Raw genomic sequence first — 25,841 nt, 5'->3', positions numbered from 1 at the left:
ATCTACGAGCCCTCAACGGTTTCCTCAAAAAGGAAAAGTTCAAAATGCTCACTTTGGCTCAGGTCTTGTCTGCCCTCAGTGCTTAATTTGTAAAATATGAAGTGCAGGTGCTGAAGTGTTTGTCGGAGGCCACACCTACTTTTCGCTGGCTCCACCCACTCCCTCCACTGGCTCCACCCACGTACGCACAACGCATTATCAAAAAGCCCACAACCTTTAATTTTTCTTCAAAGGATTCAAAATCAGCCTCAGATCCTTGCCACCCAAAAGAACATACGTCAAAATTATCTAACGTTCTCCTAGAAAACAGAGTTGATTTCTCAAAGCACTTCATTTAATATTTCTCATGGACAGCCAAATGCTCTCCACAGAAAATAACATCCATGGTGACTTCAGCACTAAGAGGGAAAAGAAAAACAAGAAGGGTTCCTGTAACATCAATATTCATGTGAAGAAATTCAACTTTCATTGACCCACTAGCACCCACCTCCCACAAAGCCAGAAAAACACTAGTCATCCTTGTCCCTGTTAGACCTGACCTCATTGGCGTGAGACTCCCTGCCATTTTTGACGGATTGCCTCCTCTGTTTTGACCTATTTTTGCTGGTTGTATGTTTTGGGCCCTTTGCCACTGCTAATCTGTGCCACAGTGCAAGTGCTCCCTATGTTAAATTGATATACCGATTTGATTCCATGATTGGCTTATTTGATCTACTGTCAGCCCCTAGTACAGTGCACCATGGGTGCCCAGGGCTTGTAGAGCAAATGCTGCTGGTGGGCTTGTAGCACTGGTTGTGCCACCCACAGAAGCAGCTTGTAAAGTGTGTCTCAGGCCTGCCATTGCAAGGCCTGTGTGTAGTCTGTGACTACCATGTCGACTTGGCCAAGTGCACTCACTTGCCAGTCCCTAAACCTTCCCTTTGCTTCCTATTAGACACCCCTATGGTAGGCACAAGGACAGGGTGCATTGTAAGTATAAGGTAGGACATGCTCTGCTGTATGTAGCATGTTCTAGTAGTGACTTACAGCCATTTTCGATTTTTCCCTATTGAAGGCTACCTGTTCTCATAGACTAGAATGGGCAGTGAAGATTATTACATCCCTACAATCCTAACTGACTCAGGGAACATGGTAGAAATTCGAGTTTAGTATGCCTGAACTCAGAAGAATAAAATACATATTTTAGTAAAGTTTATTTTAATATTCTGTGTTTGCAAATACCACTTATAGGAAGTAGGTATTTGCTTGCCTAACCATTTGAGCCCGCCTCTGCTGACTTGTGTATTCCTTTTCTGGGTTTGTGTGTGACAGGGCTGGGGAAATTCCAGGAGACAGTCTGGGACAGCCCAGTGGTGAATAGGGAGATCTACCTCCAGATGGGAGGGGGAGAGTGCACCTGGGACCTGAATAGGGCTGGGCCTTCCCTCCACAATGCTGGCTCCACCCCCTGTGGCTTGTCTGATGTCTCTGCACAGTGAAAGGAGAAGGGGAATCCTGTCAACAGAGTGCTCCAGAGCTGCATCTTCCCTCCCCTGTGCTGGCTCCACCTCCTGTGGGGCGTCTGATGTTTCTGCCCTGCACAGTGAAAGGAAGAGAAGAGTCATGTAAACACAGTGCTCATGAACTGGTTTGAACCAGGCAGAGGCCTCTCTGCCTTCAGAGAACAAAGGATTTTGGGGTATAAAATATTGGGACCCAGTCCCACAGACTTTAGATCACTTCTGTAACAAGAAATCTTTCTACCAAGGATAAGAACCAAGGAAGCTGCAGGAGTTTGGACTGCCCCTCTGCCAGTGTGCTGTTTGCTGGGTTGACTTGCAGTGGTTACTTCATTGCCAAGGGAAAGGGGAAGGAACTTTGTAAGGACTTTCATCTACAGAATATTCTCCAAGGGCTTGAACTGTGCTTGTCTGATGAAGTCTCAGGGCCAAAAGACTTCACCCCCAGCTCCCTCCTGGATTTCCTTGCTGGGAATTCTGACTCCAGTCACTTGCGTGCCGCTGGGAGCTGGAAGCGCGACACATCGAGAAGAAGCGTGTCGCCGCCGCAGCTGAAATCATCGCAACGCCGGATAAGCGAGAGTTTGTCGCATCTCCCTGGAAGCATTTGTTCATCGAAGCTGTCTGCTGTCGCATCGCTGGAGAAGCGTGGCGCATCGAGAGAGCTGTCATCGCATCACCGGAGAAGCGCATCGCAGGGCCTGTCGCGGCTCCAAAGTACAGAGTCGTCGCAAGGCTGCCAGGGCGTCATCGCATCGCCGCATCAAGGGCGCCATCTTGCGCACCGCAACAGGTCGAGAATCTACGCATCACCTCCGCACCGGTAAGGCTCACAACGAGTCCCCTACTCTGCGCAAGCATTGAGGAAGGACGCAACCGTTCCCCCGGGTCACGGAACCGACGCATCTTCCCTTCTGCGAGCCTTTTCTTTACTTTGTGTGCCGCATCCAAGAACTTTGTAGAGAACTTTGTCGCATTTACCAACAACTTGAACTAAGAGACTTTTATAATCCTTTAAGTAACCTTTAGTATAGTATTTTGGATTTTTGTCGTTTGTGGTCTTGTGTTTAAGTCTATATAAAGAACACCTATTTTTATAAAACCTGTGTTGTGTCCATTTGTAGTGCTATCACTGTATTACTGTGTATATTCACAAATGCTTAACACACTGCCTCTGAGATAAGCCTGTCTGCTCGTGCCAAGCTAACAAGGGGGTGATCAGGGGTTAATAAGGAGAGTAATCCCCTTGTCCTGACTTAGCAGTAAGGGTCCCTATTTGGACGAAGGTGATAACCATTGCCAACTAGAGACCCCCAGATCTAACAGTCCCTTTCATCTAACTTTTGCACAGATCATCAAGGTCAACGGCCCTATCATCGCCTCTACCCTTTCAATATAAAACAAGTGAACCCATATCACACTATCCAAAAATGTCAAAAGAAGATCCTGAAAAAACCTCCTAACAAAATTCTAGGGGACCACCTCAGCCATGCACTGGAAAACATTGAACACATCACTGACGTCTCCTCCCATGTAAAAGAATATATCACAAAAATCTAACCACACTCAAATAAAAGCACCCCATTAGCCATCAAAAAACATCTTCGAATGGCAATCAATGCATGCTTTTGAGACAAATCAAACAAACAAATTACAACCTAGGAAAAAGAAGCATCAGCGGTGCACCGAAAGAACAAATTAATATTGACACTCTTTCTGGTGGATACTCTAACTGCAGAATCCTCACATTAAAATATACCCCGGGCACCACAATAGGTCCAGAGAAATTTGTAGCATTGCTGAGGCACACTGTTATGTTGCCATGTGGCTCCACTTTGTCCCTCTACCGCCCCGGAAATGATGTAGTGGAGTCACGGTTGCCTTCAGTGATGCATTCCCGGGCCCGCAAACTCTCCTTATGTTTTCTTCTTGCCCTGCATCTCTTATCTGGGTGTGAGCAGGGGGTGGTTGGGGCAGCATGTCCATGGGTATGCCCCCCAAAGTAACTTCTGGGTCGGGGTGGGCTTTCTGGAGGGCATTTATAAGCCTAAGCCCACATGGCTTCCTCCTTTGTGGAGCTTTGGTGGTCTCTGGTTCAAGTATGCCTCCACCCAAATATAAATTCGGTAGAAAAAAAGATTCAGGCCCCGGTGGGATCTGCCAAAAGTCAGGAAATCCATTTGCTAACGCTCGAATATCTACATTGAAGGTATTAAGTGCCAACCCAAGAAAGGACCCCATGTGCTTCGATTTCATGATGTTGTGGAGGATATACTTACTTTGAACACGGTTTTCCAGCTGGACATGTTTACTTGCTAGTGGGCTTTTAATGCTGCGTGCGGTGGAAGCAGTTTCAGTATCTTTCATCCTACGTTTTGTTCGGCAATCTCAGTGCACGTTACCCTATCAGAGTTTTTAAGGAAGTGAGTATTCAAGATGTGATTCATGAACGTAAATCTTGTACAATGATCTGTAAACTTCCTGTAGCTAACAGTGCAATAGTAAACCAGCTTCAAACCCACATATCACAAACTACTCCAAAGTAGAATCAATGATTCAGACCTTGCTGCAGTGGACAGGCAACCACTGTCCAGTTAGTCAGGAATCAGTTTGCCTTGGCTACATCTACCATTGCCTACAGTGGTTTAACTCCTTCCTTACCGGTACACAATATGTAAATTTAAGAACACCAGGTTCCTGTTTTTTCCATCCCAAGAGGCTCTCTCCTTACCCAGGCTCCTACGGGTCCTGAGTTAGCTAGATTATCGCCATGCAGCCTGCTTACAAAATAACATAATGAAACAATCTTATTCTAATAATACTCATCACTGTTGTCAGCAAGCAATACCAATCATCTGGAATCTTTCCTGCTTTTATACAATCTTGAAAGGCAGATGCAGACTTTAAATTCACCCTGACAGAGTGTGTCCTCCTCATTAATGCCGTTAGTGCTAATAAGTTAGAGTAGACTGACTTGCACTGCGCAACTAGAGAAAGATTTCGAGGGCGGGCTACAAAAATTTTTGAGGAGGGGAGGGCTGATTCTTCCAGCAATATGCAGTGTAGAAATGCTGGGGCTCTAAGATGGAGTGAAAACACAACAAAGCCTTGTTAGCGAATAAATGGTCTTTTAAAGACCTGTGAAGTACTCGGTGCGGCTGTGTGTGTGCCCGGGAAGCGGTCTCAGCTGGGCTGACACACACGACAGGGGGTGTAGGGGGGGGGGGGCAATGGGCGTTGCACACCTGACATGAAGCAACCCAGAGAAATGCAACTGCAGGCAGGCATTTGCCCTGCATGCACCCCCCACGCTATAAGATTAAGGGTCTGTGTGTTTTGTGTGATGGATTCCGAGTGGTGGAGGGTGGCATGCACGCAATGCCAGACCACCCAACAGAGACTCTTTGTGTCGGCCAGGCCAGCCACAGTTACTCATGCTCACCCCTTACTACGCCACAGTCCAAGATGGAGCACATGGACATTGAGCCCCAGGCCAATGGAATTACTGGATAGGTAGATTTATTTGAGTTGGGCATGGCAGCCGGCAGGGAAGGGCCCCCCACTTCTAGTGTTCGGAATGGATAGTACAGTAAGTAATTTTTACAGGGTCTTGCTCAAGAGACCGGTTGCTTCAGGTCAGGACAGTTTGGGTGAGCGAGATAAACTACCAGGGAAAGTTTCCCCCAAACAGAGAACCCTGCACTGCAGGACCAGGAAAGCTGGACCTCGTGGGACACCGTAGGACTTTGCAAAGTTTCGCCACAATAAAACCACGGTGCTGTCAGGCCTGGGCAGTCCGGAGCAATAGTGGCACATCAGAGAAAGAAGCGTGCACCTACCACACTGGCTCCCAAAAGGCACCTCCAACACCGGCACGCAACAAACCTGCAGTAAACGCATGAATGCAACAGCGAAAGCAATAAAATTGTTTCAGTCTGTGGGAGTCAGTACTAGCAGAGCATGTCTCACGTCAGTGAAGTCCTTGTTTAGGAAGGAAGATGGACATTGGATGTCACTTGGCCGCCACTCATTCCGAGTGAAAGGCTTCCCGGAAGTCCTGCTCTGCCGCTGTCTGGGCGCTGGTAATATGTCCGCCATCAGCAGATAATTGGCCCTCTTGATGTGTGCTACTTCGAGTACCCAAGGCAGAGTCAATATGTCTATGGAATAACGCGCACACTCCCTTCAGAGTCAATCAGTGAAACGCGGAGCTGTTACTGGCCAGTAGCAGTACTCACTGGTGGCAGCGGCTACTCCAGACCTCAACAACATCGTCCGTCCGCACTTGCTGCTAGGGGCCGTTGAACCACGAGACTCGGCGGTGGGTGAGGTGCGGCCTTGTGGGTATGCCGGGGCGTGGCAGAGCAGCGAATGCGCGCGCATTCAGAAAAAATGTGTGCCTGATGCTGCACATAGCCCCAACCTCCACAGAAGCCCAAATCCAGCCCTGCTCAGTGTCCCTCGCACCCCACACCCACTGGGCGGCCTACAACACTAAGCAGCGGCCGCTGGGCCGCCAGCGCCAGACAATGCCACTGCCAAGTGCCGTAGTGAGGTAAATAATGACTTTAAAATCAATTACATGCACAAAATGTGTGTAGACTCGGCCCTGCTAATTAAGTTCCGGTGCTAAGCACCGGAAAGCTCCGGCACAAATTAAGCATTGTCTGCCCTAGACCCTGGAGACTGGATGGTAGCTTTGGACTTGCAGGATACCTATTTTCTCATTCACATCCTGCCTGCCGTTCTCATTACCCTCAGTTCATGGTAGGCCACGAGTACTTTCAGTTTAAAGTGTTCCCCCTTGGCCTTGCAAGCGCCCCTCGGCAATTCACGAAGGGGATGGTGGTGGTTGCAGCTCATCTGCGCAGATCACGGGTGCCAGTCTTCCCTTTTTGTGACAACTGACTGTTGAAGGCGACCTCACCATAGACTGTCCTCGCCCACCTCCAATCTACAGCAAATCTTCTACTTTCGTTGGGATTCACCATCAACGGGCCAAAGTCACACCTGACTCCCTCTCAGATGCTCCCCTTCATCGGAGATGTTCTGGACACAGTGCAGTTTCGGGCCTATTCTCGAGAGCAGTGAGTCCAGTATATTCAAGCTATGATGCCGATGTTTCAGCCTCCATCCAGGATTTCAGTAAGAATGAGTCTGAGGCTAGTGGGCCTCATGGGCTCCTGCAACCTGCTAGTTAAACATGCCAGATGGCATTTACGAGCTCTGCCGTGGGACCTGAAGTTCTAGTGGGAACAGCATCAGGGGAATCTCTCCGACATGGTTCAGATCTCAGAGGGAACTGCACAGGACCTGCAGTGGTGTTTGAACAACCAAATTTGGGTCAGAGGCAGATCCCTTTCCCAACCAGTTCACACAGTATTCACAGAGTTGTCACTCCCGGGATGGGGTGTCCATCTGGGAGGTGTGGAGATCAGAGGACTATCGTCTCAGGCAGAATTCGGACCCCACATCATCTTGCTGGAGATCTGAGCAATTCGCTTGCCATTGAAAGCTTTCCATCAAGGGGAAGCTGGGTCAGGTGTTCCACGGATAAAACCACCACCATGTGGTACTGCAACACACAGGGCAGGGTGGGGTCATGGACCTTTTGCCAAGAGACCCTGCGTCTCTAGACATTAGGGCATATCCCTGGTGGTTCAAAACCTGGCAGGTTTCCTGAGGGCAGACAAACTCAGCCCTTGATGCCTAGCGTATCTTGAATGGCATCTCAATCCAGAGGTGTTGCATGATTTCTTTCATGAGTGGGGAGAGCCTTGGCTAGATTTGTTCCCCTCCACCAAGAATGTGCAACAGCAGCAGGTTTTGTGCCCTGGAGTTTCCAAGGCAGCATGCGCTCTACGACGCTTTTAGTTTCGAGTGGCGCTCAGGCCTCTTGTGCGCCCTTTCGCCAATACCTCTTATCCAGATAGCTCAGGAAAATGTGGAGCGACTGGGTCCAAGTCATTCTTGTGGCTCTGGAACCAGCACGGAGAGTCTGGTATCCCGAGCAGCTTCAACTGAGCATATATCTTCAGGGAGGATCTTCTGTTGCAGCAGCAGAGAAGGGTCCTCCACCTGATTCTGTCACCTCTAGGCCTTCTTGCCTGAAGATTGAGCGGTGGTAGTTGACGCCATTCATCCTTCCACCCAAAGTCTGTAATGTTATTTGGGCACCCAGGCGTCCCTCTACCAAGTCCATGTACACCTGTCAGTGAAAAACATTTGCAAAATATAGTACAGTAAGGTCTATTGATCATCTTTCTGGTCAGGGCTGATCCATTTCAGGGCCCTAGTTTGGACATACCACTGCCATTGTACTTCATGGCTCTGAGCTCTTGGCATGGAAATTCGTGAAAAGTAGCTGACATCAGCGTGTTGAGATGATGCCTGTACAGGTGACGTGGACTATGCTGACGCGATCTTGTGGAGCTGACTGACGCCATGGAACGGAAGAAATTTATTTCATACCAAATACATATCTCAAACAAAATTGATAGTAATAGGTCACCCGCCCCGCTCGCTGTTGCTGGTGTGACCCATCCGCCCAGCTACCTGTTTTTGGCTCCCCCCACCCATGCTGCTCCCTGTTGCTGGTGTGCCCAACCCGCCCCTCTACATGTTGCTGGCCCGCTCCCTGTAGCTGAATGCTTCCTGTTGCTGGCCCCCCCACCCCGCAGCTCCCTGTTGCTAGCCCCACCACCTGCCCTGAACCCTGTTGCTGGGTGCTCCCTGTTGCTGGGTGCTCCCTGTTGCTGGCCCCCACCCTCCCTGCTCCCTGTTGCTGGAACCTCAACCCACCCTGCTCCCTGTTGCTGGCCCCCCTACCCGAAAGCTCCCAGTTGCTGCCCCCCACCTGCTCTCCACCCACCCACTCCCTGTTGCTGGCCCCCCCACCGCCCGCTCCCTGTTACTGGTGCTCCCTGTTGTTGGCTCCCCCCACCCTGCTCCCTGTTGCTGGCCCCCCACCCGCTCTGCGTCGCTGGCCCCGGTCGCTGGCCCCCCACCTGCGCCCCGCTCCCTGTCGCTGGCTCCCCACTGCCATGCTCTCTGTCGCTGGCTCCCCACCTTCCCCGCTCTCTGTCGCTGGCTCCCCACCTTCCCAGCTCCCTGTCGCTGGCTCCCCACCTGCCCCGCTCACTGTTGCTGAATCCCCCCACCGGTCCTGCTCCCTGCCGCTGCCCACCCCCCCCCCACCTGCCCGCTTCCTGTTGCTGGACCCCCCTCTGCCCCGCTCTCTGTTGCTGGCCCCCCACCAGCCACTCTCCCTGTTCCTGGCCCCCCAACTGCCCAGCTCCCTGTTGCTGAACCCCCCCACCCCTCCCACACACACACACACGCCCTGCAATATTCTTATAATGTACGGCAGGGATTACTTCAACAGTATATAATGTGATCAAAATAGCAGTTATAGAATACATTTGATTTTAGGTCCACATGTCCCACATATATACTGTATTTGCTTTATGAGGATTTATCATTTGTTCCTTTGTATTATTAATTGGGTATTTCTTTGTTTCATTTGTATGAGAAGTACTAAAAAGCACCTGTATATTTCTTTTGGTGGAGGGCTGTGGCCCACAATCATTTAAAGTATTCCCTCTAGGTTTTCAATAGAAATTAACATTACTTTTTCGCTATTACAAAATATTTGTTTGGGTGTGGTGTTCTGTGCATCACATTTCAGCCAGAATGTATACTCTTGGAATGGGCACTATTACAGGACAAATATTACAATTGAAACAGATCCCGAGTCTCCAGGCCTGAACTTTGCATATTCCTTCCATGAACCTCTTATCCCATTGCCAGTCCCTTAGAACAGGATACATTTATAACCACAATATGTACTGGGGAAAAAGGGTGTTTTTCTGGTGGAGGTTAAAGTCTTATCTGGAATCAAACTCAGAGACGCCAAATCTAAACACAACCTCTTAAGGCATGTTAAATCAAAGTTTCAGATCGAAGGAATGCAAAGGACATTGGAGACAGGTTTGTGACTCTGCTCTGCATAGCAAAAGATATTCTTTGAACAAAGTTACTCAAGGGAGGTCATAGGGTTAAGGTGCAGATTTCTGTCATTGTTTCTTGATCATTATAAGTACAAGAAGTAGCTTATTGATTTCTACTTAAATTATATGTGTTTCAAAATGTATAGTGTAAGCTGTGATCTGCTGGATTTTCAGGTTGAGCCCAATTTACAATGAGTCTTACCTGCAGTAATTCTCGAATGTTCTTTTTTTCCTTTCTAGGTGCTTACCCAGAGCTGCTGTTCTTTGGGACAAGATCCTTCAAGAGCACCCAACAGATCTGCTGGCTCTGAAGTTTGCTCATGACACTTACTTTTACCTTGGAACGAGTATTCAGATGAGAGATTCTGTGGCACGGGTTCTGCCTTACTGGAGCTTGAATATCCCTTTTAGTAGGTAAGGGATTGTTTTAGGAAGGAATCTAGGTTATACTCCATATTATTTTATTCACAACCAATTGAATTGGGTTTTGATTTAGAGTTCGATGGTAACAGAAGCAGCTCAGACTTCTGAACGAGAACCTGCTGGCAGAGTTTAGTCAACTATAGGGGCAGTATGAAAGAGAAAATTCCACCAGCTGCTTCTTCTCCAGAATTAGCACTTCCTCCAAAAATCGGAGTATTTGTCATTGCTGCCCAACTGTAAATAACATCCTTAAATACTGTGAGTGGTGCCAGGATACCAAATATACATGTTCGAGGCATGTGGGCTGCCGAATTCATATCTTTGCATAGATCACCGCCTAGTGTTGGGTCCAGATGATTGCACTTTATTGTCTTGGAAGAGTCTTCGAAGTATCACGAGATAGGTGACTCCTCCCCTGGACCACAGTGCTCATGGGCATCCACTCCATCCTCCAATTGTTTTTTTTCCGCCATTGGGTTCGGATGTTATTTCCTATACTCCAGCTCGGAATCGAAACTAACTACTCCTTAAGGCCAAAAGGCCTTCAAACTCGACGGTATTGTTTTCGCTCGGTACCCCTCGACTCTATCCAGATTTCCATCTTGATCCGGTCGTCGACGCGGGCTGTTGGGCCTTATCGATGCCACGTGCGACTTCCGTCGATGGAAAGGAGTCCTTTTAAAAGGTGCCCACAATGCCACTCAAAGTACCCACATACTGACAAACACACAGTATGCAACAAGTGTTTGTCACCTGAACACAAAGAAGAGGATTGCCCGGCGTGTGCCCAATTTCGATCCAAGAAAACGATCCGGAATAGACAGGCTGCCAGGCAAGAGATGCAGAAGTCGGCACCGGAACTGGAGAATATCTTCGAGGACGACCAAGAGCTTCCCGAAGCGGCCGGCTCCGATCTCGAGATAGTCACCGTTGAGGACCAATCGGACTCCGATCACCAGATCACGCCGGGGCAAAAAACTGTGAGTACCCAGCCCCCCACTCCACCCAGCTCTAAAAAGAAGGCTCCGGTCGAAGCATCGCCGAAAGGCCTTAGCCAAGATCGAGACATTCCTTCGGAGACCCCACCTCTCGGCCCGGCTCCGAAGCACAAACAAGCGCCTCCAGGCGGCCTAGGCCCGAAGAGAGTCATCGAGCCAAAAAGAGTTCTCCAGCCAAAGGTCATCGAAATAAAAAAAATGGTAGACCCGAAGGGCGCACAACCAAAAGAGGCGGCCCGACCAAAGATCATCGACCCAAAAAGTAAGGTAGTCGATCCAAAGGGTGTACAGCCTAAGAAAGCTATAGACGCCGACAAACCATCTGCACCGAAACCCTCGGCACCAAAGAGCGTCACGCCGCAAAAACACTCAGCACCAAAAGGCTTAGCAGTCGAGGCGAAAAAACCATCGGAGCCGAAGACATCGGAACCGAAGAAAATCGTCCAACCGAAAAAGGTCGTCTATCCAACTGATACAGGCGGACCTAAAAAGGCTGCCGAAAACACAAAGACAAAGAACGAGTCGAACCGAAAAAAGTTATCGGACCTCATTCAGCTGTCGAGCCCAATAAAGCGCCGACACCAAAAAGCACCGAACCACAGACTTCAAAAAAGGTTCATAAACCTAAACCCTCGACGCCAAAGCCACGGACTGTCGAGGAAGAACCACTCCACCCACATCCAGTGTCCGAGGAGCAGGCTAAATTATATATCGATCCAGATACAGGACACGTCATAGTCTACCACAGAAAGAAGAGGCCTTTACCACAAGACACTCCTTCTCCAGTTCCTCCAAAGAAAAAAGACTTTGGCACCTCCCCCTCAAGGCCTTTCACTCCTCCTCTTTTTCTGCCTGATATGCCTTTCGTTCCTTTCTCTCCCACACACTCTGATCACAATGAGCGAGAGTACATGGGGGAGGATCCTCAATACAATTATGATGACACTGGGGATCCTGATCAACAAGATAACACGTGGGTTGACCAGGATGATGACGAGCATCAGCCCATCCCAGATACTTCCTCATACCCAACAAAACCGTCACCTACAGATGACACAATCATGTTTAACCAGCTTATAGATAGGGCAGCTAAATATCACAAGGTAGATATGCACACTGACCCTATAGAGGAAGATTTCTTGTTCGACACCTTCCCCACTTCTGAGAAAAATGTCAGAACTCTTCCAATGCTCCTCAAGCACGCGCCAGATATCTTTAAGGATCCTACTAGGGCAAGAGTGCTCAATCCAAGAATAGAGAAAACATATAAGGCATCACCAGCAGACCCTACTTATATAAAACAACAGTTGCCTTTAGATTCTTTAGTCGTCGCAAACGCTCGTAAACGAGCCAATTCGCAAACAACAGGAGACGCCCCCTCTCCTGATAAAGAATCAAAGATTTTAGAGGCATCAGGAAAAAGAGTAGCTTCACAAGCTGCTAACTCTTGGAGAATCGCTAATACACAGGCCTTATTAGCGAGATATGATAGAGCACACTACGACCAACTGGAGACTCTAATGCAACATTTACCAGAACCCTTTAAAGCGCAGGCCAACGACCTCATTCAGGAAGGCAAATTCGTAACAAACGCCTCCATCAAATGCGCGCTAGACGCAGCCGATACTTCTGCCAGGTCTATCAACACCAGCGTTCTACTACGCAGACATGCATGGTTACGCATATCTGGATTTAAGGGCGAGGTGCAATCCACCAGTAAACCAATATTTGCTGTTTTGCACTGCAGTTGACACCATTTTAGATAAAATGAAAAAAGACACTGAAACTGTCAAGTCAATGGGGGCACTTCAGTTCCAACAACACCGGGGCTCCTTTCGTCACTCCTCATATAGAGGTGCAGGAAGGGGCAGCACTTCGCAAACCTCCTCCACCTTCAAGTCAAATACCCAGGGTACTTTTAACAAAGGCTCCAATAGAGGAGGTTACAGAGGAAACAATAATAAGGGCAGAGGACGTGGAGGCAATAACACCAGAGCCTCCACTGCCACCAAACAGTGACTTCACCACACTCCCTCCAGAACACACAACACCTGTCGGAGGCAGAATCAATCAGTTCCTACCTGTCTGGAACGCAATTATCACAGACAGGTGGGTGAGACAAATTATCCAGTATGGTTATTGCCTGGAACTCACTTCTACTCCACCCAACATACCACCCAAAAACCGGCCCGTGTCCATAGAGCACATAACACTGTTACAGCAAGAGGTCCAATCCATGCTACAAAAGGCGCCATAGAGCCAGTCCCTTTTCAACACCAAGGAACAGGAGTATATTCTCTATACTTCCTAATCCCCAAAAAGGACGGGTCGCTCAGACCCATTGTGGACCTCAGACCTCTGAACCAATAATTACTATCAAAGCACTTCCATATGATAACCTTACAAGTTCTCCCACTGCTTCAGCAGGGCGATTTCCTTGCCACATTAGACCTCAAAGACGCATACTTCCACATTCCTATACACCCAGCTCACAGGAAATATCTCAGGTTCGCAATACAGGAACAACACTATCAATTCAAAGGTCTCCCCTTTGGAGTAACTACAGCTCCAAGGGTGTTCACGAAGTGCCTAGCTGTAGTGGCAGCACACCTTAGGCGGCAACACATCCACGTGTTTCCCTATCTCGACGATTGGCTCATAAAAGCCAAGTCAGATGTCCAATGTGCAAGTCATACGTCTCAAACCCTCCAGCTGCTACACAGTCTGGGTTTCTCAATAAATTACCCAAAATCTCATCTGCAGCCCTCCCACATACAACAATATCTGGGAGCTACAATAGATACACCAGTAGCAAAGGCATATCCCAATCCAGTCAGGATAGCCAACATGCAGACACTAATCCAAAGGTTTCAGCCACAACACTCCTTACCAGCTCGAGTGTTCATGCAACTCATAGGCATGATGGCCTCCTGCATATTCATCGTCCCCCATGCCAGACTTCAAATGTGTCCATTACAAGAATGCCTAGCAAGGCAGTGCAACCAGGCTCAAGGACAACTAAAAGACCTAGTGTTGGTAGACAGTCGCGCATACAGCTCTCTGCAGTGGTGGAATCCACAAAACCTTTCCAAGGGGCGACTGTTCCAAGAGCCAGTTCCACAAGTAGTATTGACAGCAGACTCATCACTAACAGGATGGGGACCCACCTACATCAATACACAGTCCAGGGACTCTGGACAGCCAAGCAAAATACACTGCATATCAACCAATTAGAGTTGCTAGCAGTTTTTCTGGCACTGAAAGCGTTCCAAAACCACATACGGAACAACAAAGCGGTGTTGATCCGGACAGACAACATGACAGCCATGTATTACATCCAAAAACAGGGAGGGACTCACTCTCTACAGCTTTCTTACCTAGCGCAGAGCATATGGAGGTGGGCAATTCCAAAGAACATCTTTCTTCTAGCAGAACACCTGCCAGGGAAAGACAATCAAATAGCGGATCTGTTAAGCAGACACAGCCAACAGATACACGAATGGGAGATTCACCCTCAAGTTCTCCGACCATTCTTCCAAGAATGGGGGCATCCAGAGATAGATCTGTTTGCCACAAACGAAAACTCAAAATGCCGGTACTTTGCCGCCAGGTTCCCACATCCATTGTCACAGGGCAATGCGATCTGGATGAACTGGTCAGGCAGATTTGCGTACGCTTTTCCACCAGCCCCACTGATTCCGCTAGTGGCAGGCAAACTACGTCAGCAGTCTCTGACACTGATCCTGGTTGCTCCAACATGGGCCAGACAACCATGGTACACTACACAACATTCCTAGAACTCTCAGTGGTTCCACACCAAAGACTGCACCTATCGCTACATCTCCTAACTCAGAACCATGGAGAAATCAGGCACCCAGATCCCAATCAACTGAACCTAGCAATCTGGCTCCTGAAGTCTTAGAATTTGGATATCTCAATCTGCCTCCTGACTGCATGAACATTATCAAAGAGGCAAGACACCCAACCACTAGAGCATGCTATGCAGCCAAATGGAAGAGATTTGTAATTTATGGCAACAATAACCAAATCAATCCATTAGACGCTTCAATACAAAACATTATCTGTTACCTGTTACATCTTCAAAGATGCAATCTAGCATACTCTTCAATTAGACTTCATCTTGCAGCTATAGCAGCTTACCCCTAAAACAGACAACACCTGTCTCTGTTCAGAGTTCCAGAATTCAATGCTTTCATGGAAGGGCTCAAACGGATAATCCCTCCCAAACACCCTCCTTCACTGGTCTGGAATTTAAATATAGTACTTACCAGACTTATGGGACCTCCTTTTGAACCACTACACTCATGTGAACTGCAATTTCTAACATGGAAGTTGGCTTTTTTAATTGCCATCACTTCACTCAGACGAGTAAGTGAGTTACAGGCTTTAACTATTCAGGAACCTTACATGCAGATAGGTGGTTCTAAGTACTAACCCTAAATTCATGCCAAAGGTCCTCTCCACTTTCCATATCAATCAGTCCATTGAACTGCCCGTTTTCTTCCAAAACCAGCAGTTAGTAGCTGAAAGAGCCTTACACACACTAGATGTAAGAAGAGCGCTGTTATATTACATTGACAGAACTAAACCATTCAGAAAGACACAGCAACTGTTTGTTGCTTTCTCACCACAACATAACGGTAACCCCATCTCTAAATCAGGAATAGCTAGATGGATAGTTAAATGCATTCAAATATGCTACCAAAAAGCTAAACGCACTCTAACAGTACCCCCAAGAGCACACTCCACGCGCAAAATGAGGGCATCCATGGCTTTCCTGGGAAACATCCCACTAGAGGACATCTGTAAGGCAGCCACATAAACTACAATACACACTTTCACCAAACACTATTGTGTAGATGTGCAAGCAAAGCAGCAAGCTGCTGTAGGCCAAGCTGTCCTCAAAACTCTTTTTCAAACTGCTGCAGCTGGGACAGGCGTCCACCGCTAGAGGAGGTACTGCTATACAGTCTATGCAAAGATATGAATTCAGCAGCCCACATGCCTCGAACGGAAAATGCTACTTACCAGTATGCATCTGTTCTTGGCATGTAGGGCTGCTGACATTCATATCACCCACCCTCCTCCCCGGGGCCTGTCGCAGCTGCAGGGTTTTCTTTGCATGGCCATCTTTACTCTACTATACTCCATCTTTGCCACAATGGCGAAAAACAATCTGAGGATGGAGTGGATGCCCATGCGCACTGTGGTCCAGGGGAGGAGTCGCCTATCTTTTGATACTTCGAAGACACTTCCAAGACAACAAAGTGCAATCATCCGGACCCAACACGAGGCGGCGATCTATGCAAAGATATGAATGTCAGCAGCCCTACATGCCAAGAACAGATGCATACTGGTAAGTAGCATTTTCCTTTTTCTGAATCTGTTGGCAATTAGTTATCACTGTGTAATAGTCATGTGAAGATCACATACAGCTATTCTCCATAGCTTTTTATCCATTATTTCCAAATCTTACTTCGCATTTCAAGTATTTACACAACATAAAAGCAAATTGAACAAATATATGCATATTAGGCTTGTCTCAACTGACATAGATATAAAACATATGCCAACAAGTAAGCAAAAAAAGGCAAGCCCGATGCACTATCTGTCCCAAAAAAATTCCTCCCCTCCTGCCTGTGTGGGGTTATTCTGGTATGTAAGTTATTTGGTCTCAAATCTGATATCATTCTGATGAATGCATTATGCTGCAGATTTCTCACCTTATGAATTTAATTCAAGGCCTCTGACTAGTCTGGAAAACCTTTCGTCCACAATGGCTCTTGATCGCGCCCTGGTGGCACCATGTGGCTTTAGCTTTCAGCATGCTTGGCATATCGACATCGGAATATATTAAGTGCAAACTGGCATGCTGGCTTCAGTTAATTTTTTATTTGCATCTCATCGACGAGGGTTCAAAGCTCTTTAGCTGCTTCACTGACAAATTCCTCAGCGTTTTGATAGGGAATTGTTAAATCTTTCCTCCAAAGAATCTAGGTTTTAAACCCTTTTATAGATGCTGCAAGATCATGTCATTATTGGAGCCACATCACATCTGCTTATGATATTTACACTCCTAACAGATGGCAGTGACCTATGACTTTTGTGCTTCGGTGCTCTGAAGGCCTTTGTGGAGTGTGAGGACAAGCTGATGGCAAAAACCTGCGAGGATACGCATGCGCGATCATACTCGCCTTCACGCAAGTTCTTTGGCAGGTAACAATCTCCGACATGATCTTACACTCAAAAAACAAAAGTGCCATATGAAGAAGTCCTCTTCTTTCTTGAGGAAATCGTCCTACCCATTGAGAAACCCTTTTCATGCCCATCGGTCCACAGACAAATTTGCTAGATGCCATAGGCCTGCCCCAAGGTGACCCACACTATTCGTCCTCCTACGCTTCACTTAAAACTCTGATATTCCATGCTTCTTCCTCACAGCTAAGCAGGAATGCTTTTTCCACACATAGGGAGTTGATAACTTAATTCTATAGACTGAAAAGTCTTTGCGTCTCTGAGCTCTCTTCCGCACTGCACTTTGAACGCCATCTGCCTGCTCAGCTGATATGACCATGTGCTCTGGTAATTGGCAAACAAACAGTTATGTCCCTGCAAGCCATTTTAAAAACATGTTTACCAATTTGGTCAATGACAGCATAGATGCCTCCAAGCAGACTCTGAAGTGCAGTCTGAACTCAATGAATAGCGCCACATGATTCACGGGCTTAGTTGTTATGCTGTGTTGTGATGCTTGGATGCATTTTTCTGAAGATATCCAGCTGTTGTTGGCTACCAGCTGACCTTAGAGAAGAATGACTCCTCACATGAATGCATCAAGAAGATAGAGCTACAGCTCACTCACTGTTCCTAGCTTCCTTAATGAGACAGTTCCATAAACAGTATAGAACATTTCAAGCCAATTCCAGAGTGATACAGAAACAACCCTCTCAGCCATTGCAGACATCCCACCATATGGCCTTCACCTTTCAATGAAGGGATGAATCTAGTGAATGCCAACATGAGCAACAGCAGATCCAGTCTCTCCCATTCTGTGTCAGGTATGCTGCCTGAAAACCTTACTATCTCCCCCTCTCTTCTTTTTTTACACCACCATATTCAGGTAGCGGGGTGTCTCTAAGTTTCTTACAGATCGGAAGACCATGGCAACTGATTGCGGGGTCATCAAGTTGATATACTTTGGCTACACCCTACCCTTTCTGTTCCTCACTCTGGTTCCCCATCTTCTTCCAGGATGTGCTGTCTGACACATTCCTTAATTTTGGAGGCAATATTCTTTGCTCTGCTGGACAAAGGGGACATAGAGGTGGTGCCTCTGGAAAAAAGGCGCTTTGGATTCTACTCCTTTCACAAGAAAATGGAGGTCTGAGGCCCATCCTGTATCTCTGCTTTCTAAACATATTCTTTCAGCAAGACGAGTTAAAGATGCTTTCCTTGAGCCAAGTCTTACTGGTCCCATATATGGGGATTTCTTACCATCCCTGGATACCCAGTCACCTATTTTCAACTTTCAATTCTTCCCTCCTGCAGATATTACCTGAGAATCATCTTGGGATCTCAGCAGTATCAGTTCAAGGTCTTGCAATTTTGGCTGACGACTGATCTGTGTGTTTTCACTGAAGTGCTGGCAGTGGTTGCTGTTTCAAACCATCTGTTCCAGTGTGGGCACAATAGTTGTCCACAGAGAAAAAGAACTAGAAAAAGGAACAGAAAGGACTAGGTATAAACCCCAAAGAATAGAGGCAAGCCCAAGTCTTGTCTCTTGTTGCCCTCACACATCCCAAGGGATGTCATGCTTCATCATCGGGCGTTGCTCCTCGTCGGGCCGGCACTGCAATGCCCTACGAGTCCCCCGAAGTGTCGCTTTAGTGGAGATCTTTTGAGAACGCCATATGATGAGTGAGGGTGTGAGATTGAGGGTTCGTAAGAAACGGTGAGTGAGTGAATGATTTGATTAAAACTGGCTAGGGGATACCAAAATGAAGTTATCTTAATTAATCCTTGGGTTCCCCTGACTGCTTTAAAAACCTGTAGGTTGTGTGTTACTGACTAGGCAATAATGGGCCTCAGTATCTCTTCGGTCGACATGTTTTGCGGCCTAAAAAGGTCGTAATGATCCCTGGTGCTTCCTCAGGACCAATGAAGTGAAAAAACTGTGAATGGGTAAATAACCCTACTAAAGAAAAATAGTGCTTGCTGTTTCACTGCGAAGGTCAGGCGTCCATGTATTTGTATATGTGAATGACTGGCTAGTAAAATCAGAGTCCCCGGCACTGGTCGAGAAACAAATTCACTGCACAATTATGCTTCTCCACAACTTGAGCTTCGCTATCAAATGTTTTATCTAATCCAGTGCAGAAGTTGATCATCATCTGTGCGGTACTGGACATGACGCAAATGAAAGCTATTCATTCTCCTCAGAGAATTCTGGATGTTTGGGTGATAAGTCATAGATTTCTGACTTGCACACAGCTTCTGTTTCTGAAGGTCATACGTGAGCATGGTCTCATGACCTCATGCATACTTTTGCTACTAGTTGCTGATAAATGGCCACTCCGACATCACAGGAGCCTTTCAGGTTAGATGCTGCTTCTCTCATTGGTTTCTTGGATTTGCATTGATGGATGGACCATACCTACCTTTTAGTGAATCACCCTTTCAGCTCCCACATGCGGAATCTAAATTGGTCACATATGCCGCTTCTAGGCTGGAGTGACCTTCTGAACAATGTGAAGGCACAAGGCTTTTGGTCCACTTCAGAGCAGCTCCTGTACATAAATGTGCTGAAGCTGTAAGCGACTGCTTTGCCTTGAAGGCATTTCTCCTTTTTGTCAGTGATCTCAATTCAGGTTCTAGCGAACAATACCATCAGTGTCCAGTACATCAACAAGACAGGGCGATGTGGGTTTGTGAATTACATGATAGGAGACAATTCCTGGTAGCTGTTTATCTTGCAAGTGCCCTCAAAGAGAGAGTGTATGTTCTCAGCCACCTCTCGCTAGAGAAACACAAATGGGGGCTACATCATGAAGTGAAGAAATTGATCTTCTTCAGATAGGGGTATCCATATGTGGATCTGTTCACCACACCCAATAACAGTAAGCTTTCTTGGTTTTGTGACATACACTTCCCTCTGAATGGCCCCTTCAATTGTAGCTCTTCTCTGTGCCATCTTTACTCCATTTCATTGTTTTCACTTTGGTCCACATAAGATGTGGGATGATAAGGCACAGCTGAAGGTATATTCCACAGATTGGGTAAGGACGTACGTTGATCTGTTAGCACCCGGCATCCTGTCACCTTTTCTTCTCTCGCACAGGGTGTACCTTATCTTGCAGGAAGGTCTACAGTTCCTCCAAGTCCAAATCCCCAAACACAGTGCTCGTGCATGTGAATATTGAGCAGTGCCAGCAAGAGTTATTTTGCCTCCTTGATTAAGTGACCGATTTTGGGTGCTAAGAAACTTGCTAAGATGTCCATCTATGTGAGTGGTTGGAATAAATTAGTTCAGTGTCCACAATCAAATTATCTGTTTCAACTTTATGTATATCTTCCTTACCAGCTATTCCTATTTTGGTCCTTCTTATCTGTCCAACCTTCCTACCCAGTATGGTATCTGCCTTTCACTTGGGCCAGTCTTCCACCTTCCTTTAACCCTCCTTATCCCACCAAAGAGGAGAAGCTGCTATATAGACTGCATCCAGGAGTGCTTTGTCCTATTACTTTCTTTGCACTCAACAGGGCATTGAGGATTATCAACTCTTTGTGGACATTGCAAGAGCCAAACATGGCAAGTCAGCGACCAAATTTACAATTTCTCATTGTTTCTTACTCTATCTTGAGGTCTGCTACGCATTGGCTAAGAAAGACATTCCGAAAGACATTCTGAAGGGCATCCTTGCCCAATCTTCCAGCGCAATGGCTGTTTCCATAGGCTTTCCTGTAGAGGACATTTGCTGGTGCCTAACATTACTGCTTCAAGGCTCAAGTTTGCAGTGACATATACTTATATCATTTAGTGATGTGATTATGAGATCCCAAGTTATGCAAACATGTTATGTGCTTTTTTTTTTGGCTCTTCTGTGTACACCATGATTGGGTCCATTATGCCTCATATATTCCGGTGTCCTCATGTCTGGCAGGTAGAATCACTGCTGAATCCGAATGGTGGCACCTGATGGGCTTTTCATCCTTGCTGCAGACATTTTTAATTCACCAGCCTCACTCCTGGAGGGAGAAGATGAGGAGTCAGAGGGTAAATTCTGTAGCCACCAAAAATAACCTTAACAAAAGCCTTCTTTTCCATGCTCATTAGCTTTCACCAACCTGCATGTGTTTTAATCAAACATGTAAAGAGCCCTAGTAAAGACTTGTGAAGAGCATATTAGGTTGCTATTATCCTCTCTTGAAAAGTGCAAGTATGGACACCAGATTGATGGGAAGTCACCTTTGTCTTTTATCAGGTGGTGTGGCATTCTTTTCCCTGCCACTGTATACCATAGTTTACTTACCACATATTCAGCACGGTTGAGAGATTTAGCTTCCAATTGCTCTCAATGGCCAGCCTTTCTGTCACAAAAAGTTAGACAATCTCTGTCCAGTTTCTCAATTCTTTTGATGTGTGCCATGTATTAGGGCTTTGGTCCAATAGGGTATTGCACTATGCCTTTTATGATCATTAGAACCTCTTTAGAGTAACCCCCAATTAGTGGGCAGGACAAGCAAATATGATTTGGGTCCCCTATAAGCCCACACTCATTCAATTGACGTGTAGGTGCATATAGGTTCTGGGAACAAACACTTCCATTTTGCATATGCACGGTTAAAGTTGGCATTTTTTTAAACAGTGAACTTTGTAACACACTTCGCTTGCTCATCAGTGTGGTCTGAAAATAATTGCCTGCCTGTACATTTCTTTGTAGTCACACTATCGTCTCTTAGAACACTCTGTACAATGTCCCCGGTACTCTGTGCAAACTATTTTATGGGGTGTTGTCTGGGTGGGTAGAATAACTAAGATGGGGCTAGTCCGGAGCTCAGGCACTGGATGCATGAGTTTAGATTATTATATAAACCTCAAGAGCCCTTGCTTAGACAGAGGGGCATTTTGACACAACTGTCATGGTCACGCTGTGCCTGAATCCTAGCCCAGATGGATTCCATCCCTATCCCGAGTAGGATGGCAGCCTGCTCTACACCGGACCTGGCTGTCGGATGGTAAAAGTACACGGGTAAATGAGGAGTTAGACCACTCTGGGGGATCTTGCAGATGAGCACACCTATACTTATCAGGATAGGCAAATCTAGGTAGGAGTGCAATTTTAGGTATTCATATAATCTAATGCAGTTGTACAATGGTTGAATTACTCATCCTGTATACCGTTTTTGTCTTGCTCAAGCAATATTTGAAACACCACGTGTGTATTTCTTGTGTACCTCTTTGGGCACTCCTGAGTTACTAACGAAAGGGCAAGATTTGTCTCCATGATTTCTTTGGATGGTGGGGGAGGCGTTAGGATTGTCATGTTCTGAGGTTGCTGACACCATCCGGTGCCCTGTCAGCTTATGGACCCGGATGGCGCACTGTGAGCTACCCAGGAATTAAGTCCACATATTCTGATGGTATGTGCAGACTCAGTCCCAAGTTTTTTGACTCTTATGTTGCTCAGATTTTACAGTTTTACTGAAAAAGTAGAAACTGTACGACAGAGTGCCCCAACGTTCTAGTTTGGGCACTTATTTAATGGAGCGTCATGCCAAAGAAAATAGAAGAGCAAGCATCCAATAGTAACCCATGTCCGGGATCAACTATAGAAGGTACCTTATTAGGTTGTACAGAAAGCCCTCACTCGCCAAGCTGTTTGGTGACATGCTTCATCATCGGGCCCCACCAGGAGTGGCCGAATGTCACCCCGGTGTGCAGCAACACCAGATTACTGCGGAGCTGGGGTTTTTCGATGTGTGCAATGTGAATTAAGTGATTTAAAAATATCCAAATTGTGTCAAAAGAAGTTGTATTAGTTTTGCCAATTGGATATGTATAAAAGAAGTGTATGATAAAGGACCAAGATTAAAAGTTCAGGTTTATCCTTTTTTAAAAGGCATGACGCTCCTTAGTTGTTTCTTTGACTTCTCCCAAGGGGTGTAGGAGCGTTGAATCCGTTCCCTTCCTCTCTTGTTGTTACCAGTGCACTTATTTAATGGGTCTCGCGAGTAGTTTTCTTTAGTATGCCCAAAGACCCTACTCACTAATTAACTGGAAGAGACTGTGGTGTTAGGAATACATCCTTCTCAGCTAAATAAGGAACCCCTTTTTTTGCCTGGGGGTTGTTCAAGCTTGAACTTTTCAAAGGATCACCCCACTATAGTTACCTTCTCTGAATTCCATAAATAAACATGGCTAACGCGCAACCAGTAAACATACTCGTAAATATTAGACATGCCGTAACACAAATGTTACTATATCATGGACTCCAAGCTACAGCTGGAGATGTTACCTTCGTAGTATGGGCTCACAAAGTATATACATATTACCTATAGATGGGTAACGTTTCTGGCAATTAACAGACCATTTAGACAGTTCCATGAATACACTGTACAAGCAGTTTTCAACAATTACACAGCTTATGCAGATCTAGAAATACTGCTCACATATCGGGAACAAGCAAATTGGTTCCAAGGCGACCTCCCACATACTGCAGCAAACTTCAGACTGGGTCCCCTCAGCAATGAAATGGCAACATGGCCCTTCTTGGCCGGCTACTCACAGTATCCACACATAGCAGACCTAAACGCCCTAGAACTATGTGTATTATGCACAAGTCTAGTTAGGTTATACAGAATTATGAACCCGCATGTCATGCAAACAATGGCACTAAACCCAGCGAGGAATGTTTAGCAATGCAGAAAATTAGACCGGGACCTATTAATTCGATAATGGAAGATTGCCACGGGAGAGGAGGAAATTCCGGTCTGGATTGCTGAAAATAAACAAATCAGCTTGAGCTATATGGGAAGTAAATAAAAACACAGAATTCTCACAATATGCCTACCTTTAGCAATGGTTCCTCCGGTAGAAGATTGTGCCACATGGCGCATGGTGTTCACTGCTGTGTATACCACAACACATAGTACACCATCCATTACTGTTTTCCCTGATGTGCTAAAGGTTCAAAATGCATACAGGCAGCCCCAGTCCTGGACTTGGGGATGAAACTGCTGTATTATTAAAGGGAAAGCAGCAGCACTGGCAGTACACCATCATCTTGCGCAAGTTTCATTAGTGGATCTGGAGCAAGAACTACCAAAACGTATTGCAGAAACCTATACATCTATAGGTTGGGATAGTTTAGAAGCCAAACATAATAAAATACAAGTTAAAGGGAACTCTGAAAAGGATAACTCCAAACAGGCACCTGAGTCTTGTAAAAAAGTGCTGGTATAATAAGAAAAATTTTAACCACAGGGTGGGTCTACTCCACAGGAGTTTTCTGAAAAGCGCAATAATCTCTGAAATCTTGAAACACTTAAACATCCTGATAGTTATCTGTATACTGGTACACGTCCTTCTCGTTCCTTTCAGAAGTCATCTGACAAACAGCTGGAGAGAAGAGGACAATCAGAGTGCAGGTAGCAGACTTATGTGAAGCCAAAGAAGGACTCACAATGCTCTTCAGACTTATTTGTTAAATAGGAAGAATAACACCCACAACAAAAGCCCCAATTTAAAAAGAAGGTGGCAAGTATCTCGGTTTCAAAAGGCCACAAATACTGAGGACTCTGCGTCTGAACGTCCATTGGCCTCTGACTGTGCTAGACAGCGCAGCAGAGGTATTGATAGCTCACCAGAATCTCAAAGAGTTTCTGGTGGCGAGAGCAACTGATGAGTTTCTTCAGTTGTAAACACCAGATCAGAGACTCAGCTCTCCAAGCATGTTATATGAATTGCAACTCCAAATTGAGGGTGATAAAGAGCACACCATTAAGTTCTCTTTTGGGAGAACCTGACATTTTGCCATGACATTCTTTTGGCTGGAAAAGATTGGCCACATACATTTTGTAACAGTAGCCCCAGGAGGGGAATCTGTGATGCATCCAGCTTTCTCTTGCTTTGTTCCAGAATCAGTTAAAAATGCGTTTGCCAAGGAATAGACTTTTTATATTTGCGGGTGATTACCTTAAGGAGTTTGTGACCATATGAAAGGAGACACGGATTCAGGTGTTGTAATTGGGGAGTAATTTCCTAACTCAAGCCCAAATGGATGGTACTGGTGCCACAATCCAAAAAGGTTGCTCGCATCAAGATGGAGTCTTTGTGAAATTTTCTGAAAAGAGATGTATTTGATATATACTCAAAAATAGGCCCTGATGAAGTTCCGTTTAGCTGAATAAAACGCATTGGCTATAACCTTGGCTGTATTTTAAGGAAAGAAAATATAATATTTTCAATAAAGGAAGTAACCAATCCACAGAAAGAATTTCGGACTTTTTTGTAAGTGCACCATCTTTTGGTTAATTTTTATATCGCAGTCATGTTGACTATGATAAGGATTCGCCTTATGACATAATACCCATAAGGTCCAGCCAGCAATATGTTGCCCTAAGTGGAAAGGGTATGCCCAGACGTGGGTCCTGTGCTCACTACACCACTTGATTCAAGCTAGCCTGGCTGATGAAGGGTGATGCCCTGAAACCAGTTCCAGGATGCTTGTTTCTGGTCCAGGGAGGACCTGGCTTGGCAGTTCGGGCTGGACTGTTCCCACAGGGTCAAGACTGATTTGCATATGCCTGGGTCCAAAAGGGGAGGTGTGGTGAGCAAAAGAATGATGGATTTAACCCAAATCCTTGTGACTGGGGGTGAATGCTTGCATTGT

General features: G+C 46.3%; 1 protein-coding gene across 1 annotated transcript in view; it reads left to right on the top strand.

Moving 5' to 3' along the window:
- The window catches only part of TTC38 (tetratricopeptide repeat domain 38), a 620,299-nt gene that overhangs the window by 254,637 nt on the left and 339,821 nt on the right, over positions 1-25,841 (top strand). The window contains exon 5 of the mRNA XM_078673810.1: positions 9,749-9,922. Coding sequence (XP_078529936.1) covers positions 9,749-9,922 — 174 coding nt within the window. The remainder of the gene's footprint in view (positions 1-9,748; positions 9,923-25,841) is intronic.

The sequence above is a fragment of the Lissotriton helveticus genome, chromosome 1_1 (assembly GCF_964261635.1).
Source record: "Lissotriton helveticus chromosome 1_1, aLisHel1.1, whole genome shotgun sequence".
NCBI lineage: Eukaryota > Metazoa > Chordata > Amphibia > Caudata > Salamandridae > Lissotriton > Lissotriton helveticus.
The sequence above is the reverse complement of the archived record's forward strand: the minus strand, read 5'-3'. Positions and strand labels throughout refer to the sequence as shown.